The sequence below is a fragment of the Canis lupus genome, chromosome 11 (assembly GCF_048164855.1).
Source record: "Canis lupus baileyi chromosome 11, mCanLup2.hap1, whole genome shotgun sequence".
In the NCBI taxonomy this organism is placed as follows: Eukaryota; Metazoa; Chordata; class Mammalia; order Carnivora; family Canidae; genus Canis; species Canis lupus.
Window position 1 is genome coordinate 59,487,083 of NC_132848.1, and position 17,631 is coordinate 59,504,713.

At 37.7% G+C, this 17,631-nt stretch overlaps 1 protein-coding gene and 1 long non-coding RNA gene across 4 annotated transcripts in view; one reads left to right on the top strand and one right to left on the bottom strand.

Moving 5' to 3' along the window:
• The window catches only part of EFEMP1 (EGF containing fibulin extracellular matrix protein 1), a 61,922-nt gene that overhangs the window by 12,995 nt on the left and 31,296 nt on the right, over nt 1-17,631 (bottom strand). For both annotated transcript variants that reach the window (XM_072768427.1, XM_072768426.1), the window contains exons 5-6: nt 4,082-4,204; nt 185-304 (exon numbers count right to left, since the gene is read on the bottom strand). In XM_072768427.1, coding sequence (XP_072624528.1) covers nt 185-304; nt 4,082-4,204 — 243 coding nt within the window. The remainder of the gene's footprint in view (nt 1-184; nt 305-4,081; nt 4,205-17,631) is intronic.
• LOC140600264 (uncharacterized) overlaps nt 1-17,631 on the top strand; it is a 35,272-nt gene that overhangs the window by 6,462 nt on the left and 11,179 nt on the right. The gene's annotated exons all lie outside the window — the stretch shown is intronic.

Here is a 17,631-nt window from a genome sequence, read left to right on the forward strand (position 1 = left end):
TTTTCCATTCACATCTTGATGTGTTTTAAGAGACAGATTGGTTATTGTCTTTATAGCTTTATGCAGGGAAGATAAAGGAGACCAGTCCACTCAAGAGCACAGAAAACTGGAAATACTGCAATGCGCCCTGACATTTTTTGTGAAGACAGAAATCAGTTAGGATGGCAGTCCGCCCAGAGCTTACCTACACAGGTATAGTTGTTTGCAGCCAGCTGAAACCCAGGACTACACTGGCAATAAAATGATCCTGGTGTGTTCACGCATCTTTGGTGGCAATATGGAGGGATGGTGCATTCGTCTATGTCTGGGTTGTCAGGCACACACACAAAGAAAACCAAGTTATTGACTATTCAGAGCTGGTAGCTCTTTAGTTCTCAGCAGAACATTATCTAGAAAACCTGGCCAAAGAAAAATCTCATTTTAAAAGGTATTCTGTCATTTTTTTAAAAATTAGGGTAAATATTCTTTTAAAAATAAGCTTTGGTTTGCATTCTGCAGTTGAGTGAGATGTTAAAAACAAAGACTTCATAAAGCTGGTTGAGTGGGTTGAGATTTAAAGACAGAAAAGTAATTAAGGCTATTTCACATAGATATGAGAATATATATGTCAGTTCTGGGATCTAAAAGGTTATTTGTAATGACAGAAGTAAAAAAGCACTATGGAAGAACTGATTGATGTAGCATAAAACCAAGAGAAAGGAGGTGTGGTCTACTGCTCAGCTGCTGACATTGCTGAGCAATAAACGCTTGGTATCTTGATTGTTTCTTTTGTAAAATTTGGATAGTAATGCTTGCTATGTGTATCTTATGAAGTTTCCATGAGAATCAAATGAAAGAACACTGTGAAAGGAATAGGATGCTAAACAAATTACCTCTTGAGACTGCCCTCTGACACTCTGATGAAGTGTTCCAGGCTGTGTTCTTCTCAGATAAATATTTCCAACTATAAAATGGTCAGTTGAGAACTTGCGGAGTAGGATTAACATCTTAGAAGCATAGTAAAATTTCATTAACTCTACACTTTGTGACAATGTTAACATGACGTGTGTAATTAAAAAATAACAATTATTCATGTACATTATAAGACTGTACACTGTACAATATAAGACTGTACAATATAAGACTGACACTTCCTTATGGTAAAAAACAAAAACAAAACAATACTTTATGTTGAGTTCTTCTGACTAAAACTGTGGGAAGTGGTAGGCTCAAGTGGCCTCAGGATAGCCTGAGATGAATCTTTGTTCTGGCAATTACTAGCATGGTCTTCTCAAAGCTTCAATTTTCTCTTCTGTAAGTGATAATACAACAATGTGGTAGACTCGTTGGGAGGATACCATGAAATTATAGGCAAATTTCCTTGCAAAAAAACAGGTAAAAATAAATGGCAGCTGTTATTAATAGGCTGCAAAATATATTTGATTTCACTTGAATACTGAAATCAAAGGTAATGGCATTGACATGGCTTTCCACCTCATTTATTTGAAGTGTCTGCTCAAATGTCACCTCAGGGAGGCCATCTCTGTCCATCCATATAAAATGGCTTCTTCTGTCCCATCTGTCACCTTTTCCTACTTTCTATTTTTTGTGGCCATTGACACTCCTTGATATTGTGTTATGTGTTTATTTGCTTCTTGTCTGTCTCCCTCACTATAATGCATGGCAAATAAGACCTGTCTTCTCTTCAGATGAAAGTAGAGTATTTTTGTTGGTTCACTGCTATGTGCTTAACGCCTGGAACAGGGTCTGGCATAGTAGGTGCTCGATAAACATCAGTGGAATGTGTGTGCAGACTTCATATTGATTAAGAGCAATTTCAGCATAGCTCATCCTGTACCCAGTATTATAGCCAGGGGCCCCTACTGACAGCTAATTTGTAAAAATGGTCCCTCCTAATAGTTCCACGAGGGACATGATTCTGTAAAATATGTTTGCTCACCATGAAGGCCCAGCACTTAGAACAGTATCAGTAAATACTTGATAAATAAATCATGCATGTCTTCTCAATCAGTGAATACCCACTGAATCACTGTTATTTGCAAGCATTGTGTTTGGCACTATAGTCTTATAATGATGATAAATACATACTTTATACTCTGTCTAGCATGAAGAATGGCATGGAAACATATTATTGCAAGGAATGGTAGGATCAACAGTAGAAAGCTGTACAAGGGACAGACAGAGCACCATTCTACTCAAGTGGCCTGCTGACCACTGTTGGTTCATGGACTATTTGGAACAGCCTGCTACAAATAAGTACAGAAGTTGAGAATATGTGTTTAGGAATAGCAATTTGGTGTTGCTACAACATTTTTTTATTTTACTTTATAGTAGTATTGATCTATAATAGACTGGAAATTAAAAAAAAAAAAACACTCATCAAGGTTTGAGAAGTAGTGATGCACAGGAGGGAGGAACTAATCATATCTGGGTAAATCACGGAAGACTTCCCAGAGGAAGTGACCCTGAACTGGGATTTGGAAATTGAATAGGAGTTTGCCAGGGCAAACATGTTTTTGGTGCTAAAAGAGCTTAGGTAGAGGCAATAAGGTGTGACATTGCATGATGTTTGTGTGGAACTTTAGTAGACAAGGCTTCAGTGTAATATTTTTGCAGGAAGAATGGTGTTGGTACAACAGAACTGGACAAGGATCTGATGGAGGAAGATCTTATATACTCTGCTGGCAAATGTGGGTGAGGGGAACAGCAGAGAAGCCCCATGATTAGATCTGGATTTAAGAATGTTTCCTGCTACCAGATCCTATAGGGCTATAATCACACATTTTATTCCCTTTAATTGTTCCCATAGTAAGTTGAGTTAGTTCTTTCTCTTTACCTTTTATACACTCAATTGTTTATTTTCCTGACTAATCCATTGGGCAAAACTTTGGTGCCTGTCCAGTTTTCCACACAATCTTCTAAATCACAGTTTTAGTCACACAAACCCTGGGCCTTCCTCAGAGGCTGGGCACTCACCCCAGCACCTGGGCACAGCCCCATGGTGGGCAGAACCGGGCCCTCAAGGAGCTCAGTGTTGACATCTCGATGTCAAGAGCTAACATTCTCAGGCGAAAATTAATTCTAGCTTCCTATCCCCATGTTCTTTCTTTTTTTTTTTTTTTCCTATCCCCATGTTCTTATCCCTCTGTTCTAAAGAGAAAATAAGGACTCTTCACTGATGTATGTTAAACGGTAGTATGTAAATTACCATGAATATCACATGAATACAACTGACATAGGGATTCAATTAGGACGTTTTACTCCTAGTGCTGGACCCCATGACAGAACCTGGAACACATTTACTTTTTACTGTTTACTTATTCGCCAGTCAGCCTCTTCATACTGTGTTCTTCCTGCCAATTGAAAAAAAAAAGCACGGAGCATCTACTTGGCAGGCACTTTTTCAGGTTCCGGGGAGACAGCAATGACACAAATCAGACCTGGCTCCTGTCCTCAGGTAGCTCAAGTAGAGCTCTCAAGTAGAGGCACACGCTATACTTGGCTTTGCCTTTCCAGCACTGCACCCACTTGCAACACACCGAATGTTTAGTACACGTCTGTTAACTCATTACACAATAATAGCACACAGCTATTCCGTGCAATACTTGCCTCAGCTCTGAGCACTCCCACGCGTGAGCTCCTGAGTATGTAAGTCATTTGTCTAAAGCCTCAAAATGAGTTAGGAGCAGAGTTGGGATTTGAACTTCATTCATGTGCCCTATAAGCTATGCTATTTTATGAACCAGTGAATGAAGGTCACATCGTCAATGTTTTGGTGCTGTGGCCACCAAACAGCTAATTTAAAATTATTTCCTTGGTTGCTTTTGTGGTCTCATTCATACTCCAAATTTCTGCTTCTGCTTAGTCTAACATGGAACCAACATTTTGAAATCCAGAACGTGCTCACCCTTTAAGGTTAGCTCTTTCTTATTAATGTGGAAAATGGTTCAGTAGTCAATGACAGAACAAGCAGTTGGAGTTATCATTCTCCAAATAAATATGAATGCTTTGCTTTGAATGACGGGTTTAAACAAGGAAGAGGTTTAGGATAGAATTTTGCTTACTGCTCTGCTGTACTTACCTACGCACTGGTCTCCCCGCTTCTGGTACCCCTGGGGGCACTGACAGGCAAAGGAGCCTCGTAAATTGATGCACACTTGGTCGGCTCTACAGTTGTGGGTCCCTGCAGTGCACTCGTCTATGTCTGATAAAGACAGCCAGCACAAAGTTTGAGTTGGTTGTGCAGATGTTACTATTTCCTCCATTTAAAAAAAACCCGAAGAAGTGTAGCTGACGCATAAATGACATAAGTTTCAGGTGCACATCATAGTGGTTAGACAACACTATACATTACGTTATATTCACAGCAAGTCTAGCTACCATCTGTTACCATACAATGACACTATTGCAGTATTATTAACTATATTCCCTATGTTGAATTGCCATCATACTTTTTAAAAAAAAAGATTTTATTTATTTATTTAACACAGAGAGAGAGAGAGAGCACGAGAGAGAGAGAGAGAGAGAGAGAGAGAGAGAGAGAGAAAGCAGGAGGAGCAGCATAGGGAGAAGCAGGCTCCCCACTGAGCAGGAGCCTGATGCAGGGCTCCATTCCAGGACCCTGAGATCGTGACCTGAGTTGAAGGCAGACACTTAACTGACTGAGCCACAGAGGTGCCCATCATACTTTTTAAAAAGAAATAAAGTTTTCACTTTATTAAGGCAATACTCTGTAATATTATATTAGAAATGTTTAAAATGATAAATGATTTCAAACATTTGGAAAATAATTTCATAGATGCCAGTGTGTACGACTCAGATTTAACACATGCTAACATTAGCCATGTTTGCCTTGGCTCACTTTATATTCAGAAATAAAACATTCGAGACATAACTAAAGCTTTACTGTATTCTTATCTTTTTATCTGCTCACCTACCACTGTTCTGGTAGGTGTGAATCCTTCCCTGAAAGGTTTTTATACTTTAATTATATAGATATGCATTCATTAGAATATACAGTGTTGTGTTGCATGCTTTAAAGCATAAATGAATTGTATAATACTTGCTTTTTCTACACAATATGTTGCATTTGAGATCATTTACATTGACAAGTCTATAAAGAACTGTCCAGTAGCCAGGTATAAATCAAACTTTAATACTATGTATTTCCTGTTGCCTTTTAATTAAACTTTAATTGCAGGGGTGCCTGGGTGGCTCAGTTGGTTGAGCATTTGACTCTTGATTTCAGTTCAGGTCATCATCTCAGGGTCATGGAATCGGGGCCTTGTGTCAGGCTTCCACGCTCCGTGTGGAGTCCGTTTGAGATTCTCTTGCCCTCTCCCTCTGCCGCTCCCTCCACAGCATGCTCATGCACATGCTCTTTCTCTCCCTCAAATAAATAAATCTTAAAAAAAAAACAAAACCCTTTCATTGCAAATTTCAAAATGCAAAGGATTCAACTTGATCATATTTCTCTAGGAGAGATAGATTGGTGTAGTTTAAAATACATATTTTCCCAAAGCATCTCATTTCAGTTTAAAAAAGATATTTTCCCAAAGCGATTCTTTAATTTACTAAATGTGCCCAAAGGAGTAGTAGATTATAGTTTTAGAAAAGTAAAAAATGCTCGGTCACAATATAATGAATCTGTTATAATGAGTTTCTTTGGAATCAAAGGTGATATGAATTTATGCATGTGCATTTATATTACGGTGATTTTTAAGTGAAATTTAATTTTGCCTTTTCAACATTACCTTCGCATTCAATAACTCTCTCACATTACCAAGTTAAGTAGGTGAGTTAAGAAGATGAAAGGATTATGTGATTTTGGCATTCTTCAACAACTGAAGGGTCTAAGCTTTGTTAAAAAAATATCATCAAACTTGGAATTCCTAGATGACAAATTTTGCATAAAAACTAAGACGGCTTAGGGAACCTTAGATCATCAATGTGGTAAACCCAGGGTGGTGCTTTGGAACAAACAGTGGGCTAAAATTCAATACAAAAGATGAGCCATCAGTAATTAGAAGGTATTTCTCAATTCCTGCCTTCCTTTAAAGAAGCTCAGAGAGTGGCTTCTGCTGCTTTTCACTCTATTTTCAGGGAGAACTGCTGTACTCACACTACCAGTGTAAGAATGTGGGAGATTCCTGTGGTAAGAGTTGTCCTCTGATACTGGATTTGAATGATAACAGACATTTTTCCCAAAAGAAAGAGAGAGGGGCGGTGAAAAATACTTTAGGGATGTATGGCCATTTATTGGATAATACCCTATAAAAGCATCTACTTAACATGATTCTTTGAACCTGGTTTTAAAGTTTTGGTGAACTTTTTTTTGTTACTGTTTTTTATTTTTGTTTTGTAATCCACCGTCATCATCATCATCATTATTTTCAAATCAGCGATTCTAACTCTGTCCTTTGTAAGGTACCATGCAGAGGGGCCACGATCTTTTTTTGAAATTATCTGGTCTTTTTTCTGTCTTTTATTATATTCTCATATGCACTTGATGAAAACATTTCTACTGGGGTTTCTTTCAGAGCTTTATGACTCGCTAATGCAGAAATGACAGCAGAATTCCTATTGTTTTATGTCAAGAGCATCTGCCAGCATTTGCAGTGATAACAGCCCTGAGAGATATCGAAATGTGAGATTCAGATGTGGCAAGTTTCCTCAGTGCATGCTGGCAAAAGATCAAGGACTGGGGCTGTCTGCTGCATTTTCTAAGGGAGGCCTCACCAGTGACTGTGGCTTTTCTTTCTGAGACCTCTCTGCAAACTGCCTCCACCCCATTGCATTCCCTATATCCTACAGTTTCCTTCCTACTTTCTTATTCAGTTCTAAGGCTCTTTGATAAATAAGCCAATATTTCCAGTGGAGTTAATATATCAATTAAATAGATTTTAAACATAAAAATTGTGCTACCTGGACCTACTCCTTCTTAAGAACCAGGTTCATTTACCTTCTGAAAAGGATTATTGAATAAAAATATTCGGTGAGTTAAAATAACTTAATAATTTAAAAAAATCACTGCCTTCACTGTCACTATATTCTTTTCCTTTCTCTATTAACAACAACAACAACCAACAAAACTGCAATAGCACTCACTGCACCTAACAGTGATGGATGATATTTTTAACACACTTTGTACATACTTGGACTCACTTTAATTTTCGGATGGGAAACTTCCTGAAATTCAATAAAATACAACTTCATGAAATCCCCTTCAAGAAATTATTCCAAAGAAGTTAAGCATGTGCTTTGTCATATACCTGGAGGTGGATCTTCTAGGAAATGAACTGACTACATTTTCATTGAGAACTTCTCTAAATCAAGTTGAAAATATTTGTCCTCTCCTTTGCTCTTAGCAGTTTATCTAATAACACATAGACAAATAGGATTTCTTTGTATTATCTTCGATTATACTGTCAATTCATACCATTACTTAAGTGACACAATTTTATTATTTTAAAAGTTGCCCTTTGAGACCCTGTTATTATTTATTCATAGAGCATATGCCATATGAGAAAGTCATGTAAGAATTGTTATGCCTTGTTAAAGTCTTTTACAGTTTATTCTTACAGGACTTTATTTCTAAGTAATCTCTACACCCAAGATAGGGCTCAAACCCACAACCCGGAGATCAGGAGTCGCTTGTCCCACCAACTGAGCCAGCCAAGCACCTCTGCACTCTTCCTTTCTACCTGTATGCATTTCTATTTGTCTTAAATATCAGAGTTAACGTGATGAGTCACTAAAACATACATCTATGTCAGAGACTTGAAGCAGAATATACATTCCTGTGCTGGTGTACCAGAAGACCTCGTTTTCCCAGGCTTTTCTTTTTTTATATCTTTTTTTTTAATTTTTATTTATTTATGATAGTCACAGAGAGAGAGAGGGAGAGAGAGAGAGGGAGAGAGAGGGAGAGAGAGAGAGGCAGAGACATAGGCAGAGGGAGAAGCAGGCTCCATGCACCGGGAGCCCAACGTGGGACTCGATCCCGGGTCTCCAGGATCGCGCCCTGGGCCAAAGACAGGCGCCAAACCGCTGCGCCACCCAGGGATCCCCCTTCCCAGGCTTTTCATTTAGAAAAGGCTTCTGTGGCAGGAGTATCCTGAGTGGCAAAAGCACTGCCTTATTCATAAGGAAACAACTCAGGTCAGTCGATTTCCCTGGTAATCTAGGAAAAAGTACTCCAGGGAGAGGAGTTTTTGTTTTGCTTTTAAACTATAATTTATCCTCGACAGTGAAGCTCACTAGGTTCTTAAGCAATCAGTTAACACCTTCCCTGGGCCCTGGCCCCAAGCACACTGAGGATGGGGTCTACATCTCACTTTTTTTCTGTATTCCTAATGCCTAGCAGAGTGCATGAAACAGTGGGTTTTCAATAAATGTTTGTTCGATAAATGGATGAGTGAATGATAACCGTGTGCTGGGAACTGATGCCTAGAGTTTGAGGGAAGTAGGATCAGTGTTTTGTCTTATGGAACTAATCATTTACAAGAAAGAGTAACAGGAAATATGTGAGAAACAGTAAAACCAGCAAGATGTCAGCACATGGAAACTGTAGGAAAGCAATGGTGTTGAGAGGTGCAGAAACTAGGAGGCATAGGCAGCAGCAGAGGTGGGTGGCTGTGGAAGGTGTGCCAGGCCAGGGGAGTTTTGAGCTGCATTTTGAAGAAGGTGAGGAGGCTATTTCTAGGCAGGAGGCAGGCTGCATTAGAAAACATCCAATAAAACCAATGTGGTCTGCAGGACAGCTGGAGTCAGCATGGCTGGAGGGGCTGTGTGTGAGGAGCCTGCTGCAGTGCCTGCTTGAAGGTGCTCATAAAGTGGTAGCTCAAGTCATAAGCAGGGCCTTAAAGGTGGGATTGGAATTTGAATTGGACACCACGGGGAGCAGCTCTAAACTATGCAGACACAGCCTAATGTAAACATAGCCAAAGAACAAAATAATAGAGTGTGCTTCCTAAAATATCACAACACGTAAATCAACTCACATTTCATCATTCTAATGCATTAAGAATAGCTAAGGGCAGTATTTGGTGATTCCCTCATTTTTCAAAAATGTGCCCACACTCTCCCTCCTAGTGATTTATACTGTTGTAGGTCCCTTTCTTGCTGACTTTGGCACCATCATTGCTTCAAATAATGCAGTCTGATCTTTGCTCAGCTCTCACTCCTAGCCTCTTTATCACGCTGACCCGCAGTCTATGGAACCACATATTTGGTTTCCTCTCAAAAGTTAATGGAGGTGACTGTGTCCACATCTCTGTGGTGTCCATTAAGTCCCTGCTTAGGCCCTCATTCTCTATGTTTTTGGCTCCTTCCCGTCATTCTGACTCATATTTCCCAAACCCCTGACTCATGCTGCTTTCTCTCTCTTATGCAACATTTTAATCTCTGCAATGTTCTTTTCATAATTTGATAACTTACCACGACATGGACATTCAGTGTGTTTTCATGGGCAAACATTTTCTGTACCTTAAATGCTTTAGATTACCATTTAGACTTCGCTGCTTTAGGTTTAAGGAATAGTTCAGAACTACTTTGGAATAAGCCACCACTGACCAGGGAGGAGTACACCATGAATAGAAGGAAGGGACTGAAATGATTTTGCATCTGTCACTGCCCAGGTGATCTAGGACCACGACATCAATTCTTTTCTCTCTGTTTCTCCGTCTGTAAAATAGACTGTTCATCCTTAATGATGCAAAGATTTTTTTTTAAAGTTCAGAATCTTCAAAATATATCTTTTTGTCTCTAGACTGTAAATCCTCAGAGTAAAATATCCACATCTTTACTAGGTCTGTGGGGAGCACTGTGCATGCTTTGTGAATATTACTTGGTGCTGTCCTTTGAGGTCCTGTGGTTAAAGCAAAGGCAGTGGTTAAATTCAAGTCGCTGCTATTTCTTCATCTGTGTGGATTTACATTCTTATATCTTCTGCAACCATACTAATTTAATCTCATAAATGGAGTAAAGTAGAAAAAAAGGTCAAGGATTCATGTTTGCTGTGAGAAGGAGCTACTTTATTCCTAGCCACTTTCCTTCCCTCCTCCCACCTATCTTCCCTCCTTCTTTCCTTTCTTTCTTCCTTTTCTTAACAACTTAGATAGATACCCATCTGTTCAGAATAATTGGTCCTAATCCTTTCTCATGACAGGATGGTAAATTAGTTCTCAGCACCTTTTCCATTTACTCTATAAAACTGTTCAAATAAAAAGGACTCATTGGGTAAGGATCTTATTGTTATTTTGGGTCTTCATCTTATTTTTCAGTACAATCCTGGAAAGTGGGAGCTATCTCAACAAGTGCTGAGAGCATTGCTGTTTTACTATTGCTTCATCCATTCATGGCTCCTATTAATGATAATCTGAGTATTCAAGACATCAAATTATGTTACTTAAATTTTGATTAAGAAAGAGGTGTGTGATATTTTATATAACCATACACAAATTTGTTAAAATTCTAAAATTAACTGGTGTAAAAATAGGTAAATGCTTAGCAATATTTAAACATCTATTATTTGGTTAGAAAATTAGATCAGTGAGCCTCTGATTTCATCCTGATAACAGCTCAGTGGAATAAGTGGTCACATCATGCACAATTTGCAGATGAGGCAGGAGGATGTCACTGAAGTGTAGATTTGTGAGGTAACCTGCCTAAGGTCACCCAGAGTAGAAATTCAAACCCCAGATTTCCATTTTTGTCCCTGCAATTTTGGTCTCCAGAAAGACTTATTTCCTAAGAACTCTGGATAGCAGGCCTTTAATTATAGTTTTATATATGTATGTATATATATTTAATTTTTCTTAGAAGTAAAAAGAGGGTCGTTCATCTGTAGTGCCTAGATTCCTCCCTTGTGTCTTTCTTCTACATTAGAATAACATTCATAGCTCTCCAAGTCTTCTGTTTCCCTCCCCAGTCCTTAGCCAATTATCAACAATTTTTGTCAAAGACTTTCTATTTCCCTTGCTGCTTCTTTCATAGTACTGGAATCAGATTTATCTGGGCTAAATGCCCAGTTCTAGTTAGCTTTTCACCCTTCTGAAATTATCAGCTAGAATTCGCCCAAGCTAAGCAGTTCTCGTGGAGAAAATAAATACTGATATTAAGTAACAAAAGAGAACTGTCTTCATCTATGGCCAGCAGTAGATTTATAGTTCTAGATTCTTATCTGTTCTGGCAAAACAGATTGTTAATAATTTGGTGTGCTTTAAATGATAAACAAAAATATCACCAAAATCAACAAATATCAGCCTCACTGATAGTTTATTTCTTTGTTTTATAAAGTGGTGAATCCAGTGTTCTGGAAGTCCTTGTCATTGCACTGTGTTCTATCAGAACCTTGAAATATGCTGTTCTCATATGGAAAAATTATGCTATATGTACGGAGTTGCTTTTCCAGCAATGATGACTGATTTGCACTGCAAATTGACCTTTTCTCACCCAGTCTCCTCTGTGGCTAGTGGGGTTCATCTGCAAGACGATGGGATGAGGTTAGACATGCAGTTCATGAACATGGGGAGAAAACCAAGTGGCACACATGACCAGTTCAATTTGTGACTCATCTGTACTACACACAGACCAAATGAACCAACTGCTCATAGGCTAAAACAGAACAAGCAAGGGAACAAAGGCCTTACTTATTCTTCAGCTCTTTTTGCAACTGGCAAAGTGAAGCTTATTGTTTTCAGAATATTAAGGAAAAACATTTTCTACTGATAAATGATTGCTAATCATCAGGAGTGTTCTCTGGCATCTCTTCAGTATGTCATTCCCAGCTAAACTTCCTTTTTTTTGCTTCTTAAACTTAATTATCCATTAAAAACATGTTTGGGAAAAGATGACTCTGGTATTTGGAGTGATATTACAACTAGTCATCAATCCACAACCTTGTGGAGGTAAAAAAACTGTATTTTGTAATAAGTAGCACCATTAATCTTTGCTTTAGAGTGGCTTGATACCAGGAATTAAAGATGGTTTGTGTGAAAGTTCAAGCCCAGTCTATACAAGCTGGAGACCAGCTTCAAACTGGATGGCTTTCAGAGGAATTATGATCCCATCTGATTATGGGATGCCTCTGAACTGACATTTTAATAACTGTAGTTTCCTGGTGCCCTACCTTTTTACCTCGATCCTCTCGATCACCTTCCATCCCTAGCTCTAGATCAAATCCCCGGAGTGCAATGAACTGAAGGGAGACTATATTCAGCTGAGTCCACCAGGCCTTGCCTAAGCACTGTGACTTGATTCCTGGCCCCCTCCGTGAGCCTTGCAGCCAGATTAGTCAGTCTCCCTAGCCCAAAGCACACACATTCTTGGCTTACTCCTTCAGGCCAATCATCGCTTGAGGTCGCACAAGCCCCTGGCTATGGCAATGCCAATTATAACAAGCATGGCTTGGTGACCTCCTAATTGTATGAAACCAATTACATTAAACTTGTTGTTCATTCAACAATAAACAGCTTTTGTGCCCACTAAATTGGGGCATACTACTAAATTTGCTGAGTGTAATTTGGCAATACTTCTCCAAATCATTAACTGCTTAAGGCTTTTTAAATAAAGCGTATCTTTGTGCTTCTTGCCTTCAGAGCATGTTACTGTCTTGTGTATATTTTCCTACCCATTTCATTACATCTTACTTATGATGTTTCTGCACAATGTTTCCCCATATGCCTCAGGGCCCTTATGTTTTTCTGAATTCCAAATGAAGCAGAGAGGTAGGATGAAGGAGGGGTGGAACTCACCAAATTTGCACTAAATTCCTTTCTCTTTTTGATTCAAAATTCCAGCACAATGAAAAGCAATGAAAGGATAAATATGTGAGTAAATCTAAATGAATACTGACTGTAAAACAATAATAGGAAGGTCTTTGGGGATTTATAACATATTTGGGATTTATAACATATTTGGGATTTATAAAATATTTATAATTAAAATACATGAGAATAATAAGTTGGCAGGAGGGTAAATAGAGTTTGAAGATCCTTGCATTGTTAGGAAAGAGGTAAAACTACTAATTTATTTTAGACTTTGATAAATCAAATATGCATATTAAAATACCCCTACGGGAAAAGCTAAAGGAATAGTAAAAGCATAAAACTACAAATCTAATACAGGGGAGAAATGGAATAATACAAAATGGTCCATTATTTTAGAGAGAAGGCAAGAGAGGAAAGAAAAGGAAACTAAAATGTGCAGAACAAATAGAAGGCAAATAGTAAAAGGGTAGTTTAAACCTAATCATAGCAATGGTTGCATTAATGTAAGCAGATTGAAAGATCTTACTAAAAACCGAAATTCTCAGGTTGATTATAAAAACAAAACCTAAATATGCTGTTTCAAGAGAAACCATTTAAATATAAGGATGAAAAGAAAAGATAGGTTGAAGGAAAAAAGATGAAAAATGTACTATGCCAACACTAATGAAAAGAAAGTTGGCTTTGCAATATTAATATCAGACAAAGTTGACTTTAAGGGAAAAAAGATTACTAAAGAATAAAAAATACTATGTAACAAAAGTTTTGGTTTATCAGGAAAATGCAGAAATTCAGAATTTAACCGCATTTAATCACACAGCCTCCATATAGACAGACAAAGCACAAATAGGTAAAACTAGAGGGAGAATGAATACACACAATTACATTAAGAGATTTTAACATACTTCTCTTAGTAACTAAATGAACAAACATACATTTTCAGAAATGAATAGAAAATGTGAATAACAGATGACAAACTTTGACCTACTTGACATAATATAGAACACGGGACAGAATACATATCCTATTCAAGCATTGAGAGAATGTTAAAAGAAAATGATTATATGCTGGCCTTAAGGAAAGTCTAAATACATGTCAAAAATTACAATATATGGATTTTTGTTCCCTCACTACAAGGCAAATGTGATGGAAAGACAGCAATTACCACAATGAAACTAGAAAAATCCCCCTTTTTTGGGAAAAGAAGATGTACACTTCCAAACAACTCATGCGTTAAAGAAGATAAAACTGAAATTTGAGACTACATCAAGCTGAATGAAAATGAAAATATCACATATGAAACCTTTTTGGGGAAAAAAGGGCCAGCCCTTCAGAAGGTTGATAACCACTCCTTCTCTCTTTACATCTCCTTCTCTTTGCCCCCACTCTATTCAATTTAAGAGAGAAGAAAATACAAATAAGATTTGTATCTGAGATAGTCTGTTATGAAAGTGAACTTTAGGGTTTTGAAGGGCCACTTAGAGAAGAAGGAAAAAGTCTTGACCGTATCTTTCCAAGGGCAGAACTAGAATAAAAGGGTAGAAATTTAAGGAAGGCAGATTTTAGTTCAGTCTGAGAGAGGAACATGGTTACTAGACACTTTAATATATTAGGAAGTAGTGAGGTTCCTATTACCAGAAATATGCAAGTGGTGCAATGTGGATGTCCATAGTGGGTGGGGATTTGACCAGTTATCTGTGTTTAAAAATGGTGTTAAGGCACTGCATACAAACATGGCAAAATGTTAATGATTTTAGAATCTGGATGGTGGGTGTTCCATATTCATTGTACTGTGCACTCTACTCTGAGTTTGAAAATGTTAAAGAACTGAAAAACAGGGCCCTTGGGTGGCTCAGTTGGTTAAGGGTCTGACTCTTGGTTTTGGCCCAGGTCACCATCTCAGGGTCTTGAGATCAAGCCCCAAGTTGTGCTCAGGCCCAGAGTCACCTTGCCCCTCTCCCTCTGCACCTCCACTAGCTCTCTCTCTCTCTCTCTCTGTTGAATAACTAAAATCTTTAAAAAATTGAAAAATAGAAGCCACATCGACCTGAATATAGAAAGTTGTAAGATTTCAACAACATTGAATGAATATCTGTGCTTTCTCTCATTTGACACAGGACGTACATACATATATCTTTGTAGAGTTGCCATGTTGACATTGATGCTTTCATAATTTATCCTCTAATATCTGAAAACCTTGCTCTATGATAAAGTATTGCCAGGAAAGATCTCATCTTAAACAGTTATTTATTTTATCCCTCTTCCTTGACAATGTGGCAGTTAAAACCCAGACTTATTATTCCTTGTCCTGTATGAATGTTTTTTCAGGAAGGTAGGCTCTGCAGCTTTCTAAGGCATAAGATTATTCAGTGACTAAAATGTTAAATTTGAACAACTATCAGCTTATATCCAAATGCTTCATATACTATTAAACTTTTTTTTTCTGTAACCATCTGCATTCTGTGAACCTTCTTTTTTTTGTATTTTTTTTACATTTTTAAAAAAATTAAATTCAATTTGCCAACATATAGTATAACACCCAGTGCTCATCTCCTCCAGTGCCCTCCTCAGTGCCCATCACCCAGTTATCCCATTCCCCCCACCCCTGTCCCCTTCTGCAACCCTTTGTTTCCCAGAGTTACCAACTTCTTTTTTTTTTCCAACTACTTTTTTTACTTTAATTTATGTCTCTTTAGGTTTCTGTAACCCTTGGGATTTGGCATTTACAGAAACACCATTATTTCAATTGTCCTCAAAGGACTAAACTTACAAATCAGGAGTGGGAATTATCCTTAACAATTAGAGTATTGCCTTAGAATCATAAAAAAATCCCTGCTTTCCTCTTTAAGAAAGAGGGCATTTGACTGCAAATTTATTTGCTACTTCAATCTGTTAAGCATTTTTATAAGCTGTATCTTCTCATTCTTTACATTTCTGATGCCTGTATTGAAGGGTTTTGGAAGTGTCAAATGTGATGTGGTTTGGAAATGTCAAGTCTTTATGTGGACTCATGAATATGTATCTACATTTATGAACCTTAGGGGTGTAGATAATTAGAATATTCTTAAAATAGTTGTGTAAAAATCAATGATAGTCCATATTTTAGCAATTTCCTCCTCAGTTTCACTCTCAGTTCTTAAAACTTTTTTTCTAGAGTTATACAATCTCAATTTATTTATTTTTTTAAAAAGATTTATTCATTTATTCATGAGAGACAGAGAGAGAGAGACTTTTTCTAGAGTTATACAATCTCAATTAATTAATTAATTAAAGATTTATTCATTTATTCATGAGAGACAGAGAGAGAGAGAGAGACAGAGAAGCAGGCTCCACGCAGGGAGCCCGATGCGGGATTTGATCCTGGGACTCCAGGACCAAGCCCTGGGCTGAAGGCAGACGCTAAACCACTGAGCCACCCAGGGATCCCTACAATCTCAATTTAACTACAAGGTTTAAGACAGGGAAATTCAGAATGCTGGCTTACTTAATAGTGGGATAGCTGACATATACCATTAAACTAAGTGAGATTTGACTTTTTGGTTTTGTTTCAAATTGATACTATAGTTGTCACTTTTTCACAAGTTATTCATGAATTATCATGCATGTTTGAATTTAACTTGCTTATAAATTGTGCTGACATATATAGGCTATGGGATATCCTCCTGTCTATGTGAAGGCACTTTCAGTGCTGTGAAGTAATAGCATTCAAATAACTCCCATGAGTTCAAGGTACCTAAAGGCAATAGAGAACTAAAGAAAATATTGTTCAATAAAACTATTGACCCTATGAGTGTTTCAATCCTACAGATTTCTCAGGCTAGCATATATAAAATAGTCTTTGGACTTTTAAATGAATTTGGGGCATTTTACCTTACATTTCCATCAGAGACAAAATTATGTTTGGACTATATATTCTCTGTGTTTGCTACAGCAGCACATATACTGAAATTAGAATGATACAGAGAAGATTAGCAGGGCCTAATTTGTGGACTGTATGTCCTTTGAGATCTCTTTCAGTTTTTTTTTTAAAGATTTTACTTATTTATTCATGAGAGACAGAGAGAGGCAAAGACAGGCAGAGGGAGATGAAAGCTCCTTGCAAGGAGTGTGATGCGGCACTTGATCCCAGGACCCTGGGATCGTGACCTGAGAAGGCAGATGCTCAACCACTGAGCGACCCAGGCATCCCAAAATCTCTTTCAGTTTTAAAAATCTGAAATTAAGGTTCATTTTACTGAATTCCTGGATTCTGTTGTAAAAAATATTCATTTTCCAGCTCTTACCTCTTTTGCCTTCTCTACCTTAAAATATTGGATCCTGGGAAATCTGAACAAATATGCTCTTGCTTTTTTGGGGACCATGATCATAGGTCTCTATTTCTCCCCCACCCTCCTTTTTTTCATTTTTCAGCAGTGGCTTCTGATCTGTAGAATCAAAGGAGGGTCTAAAAATGGGCTCATCTTTCAGGATTAAATGGCTCTGTTAGCAGAGTGAGATGAATAGAAAGTTCTCTTAAATGTTTAAATGCACTACTGTGTACCTGTAAAGTTACATAATTTCAGGAATTTAGACTTGCTTAATGTCTATTTGGCAGCATAAACTCTGAAAAAAATCTCATGGGGAAACACGCCCAATACATGGTTTCTCTGTCTATAGAGTACAAAGGGAGATGGACCTGTTCCAGTTATACAGTTGATATGTTAAAGGTAGATGCCAAGCTAAGTCAGTTTTTAAGGGAATTTCTTGGCACGCATAAACACAGAAGAAAAAAAAGACTATGTTCTTAGATCTGTATATATATAGATATATATATATACAGATCTAAGAACATATACATATATTTTTTTATTTTTTTAAAATTTTT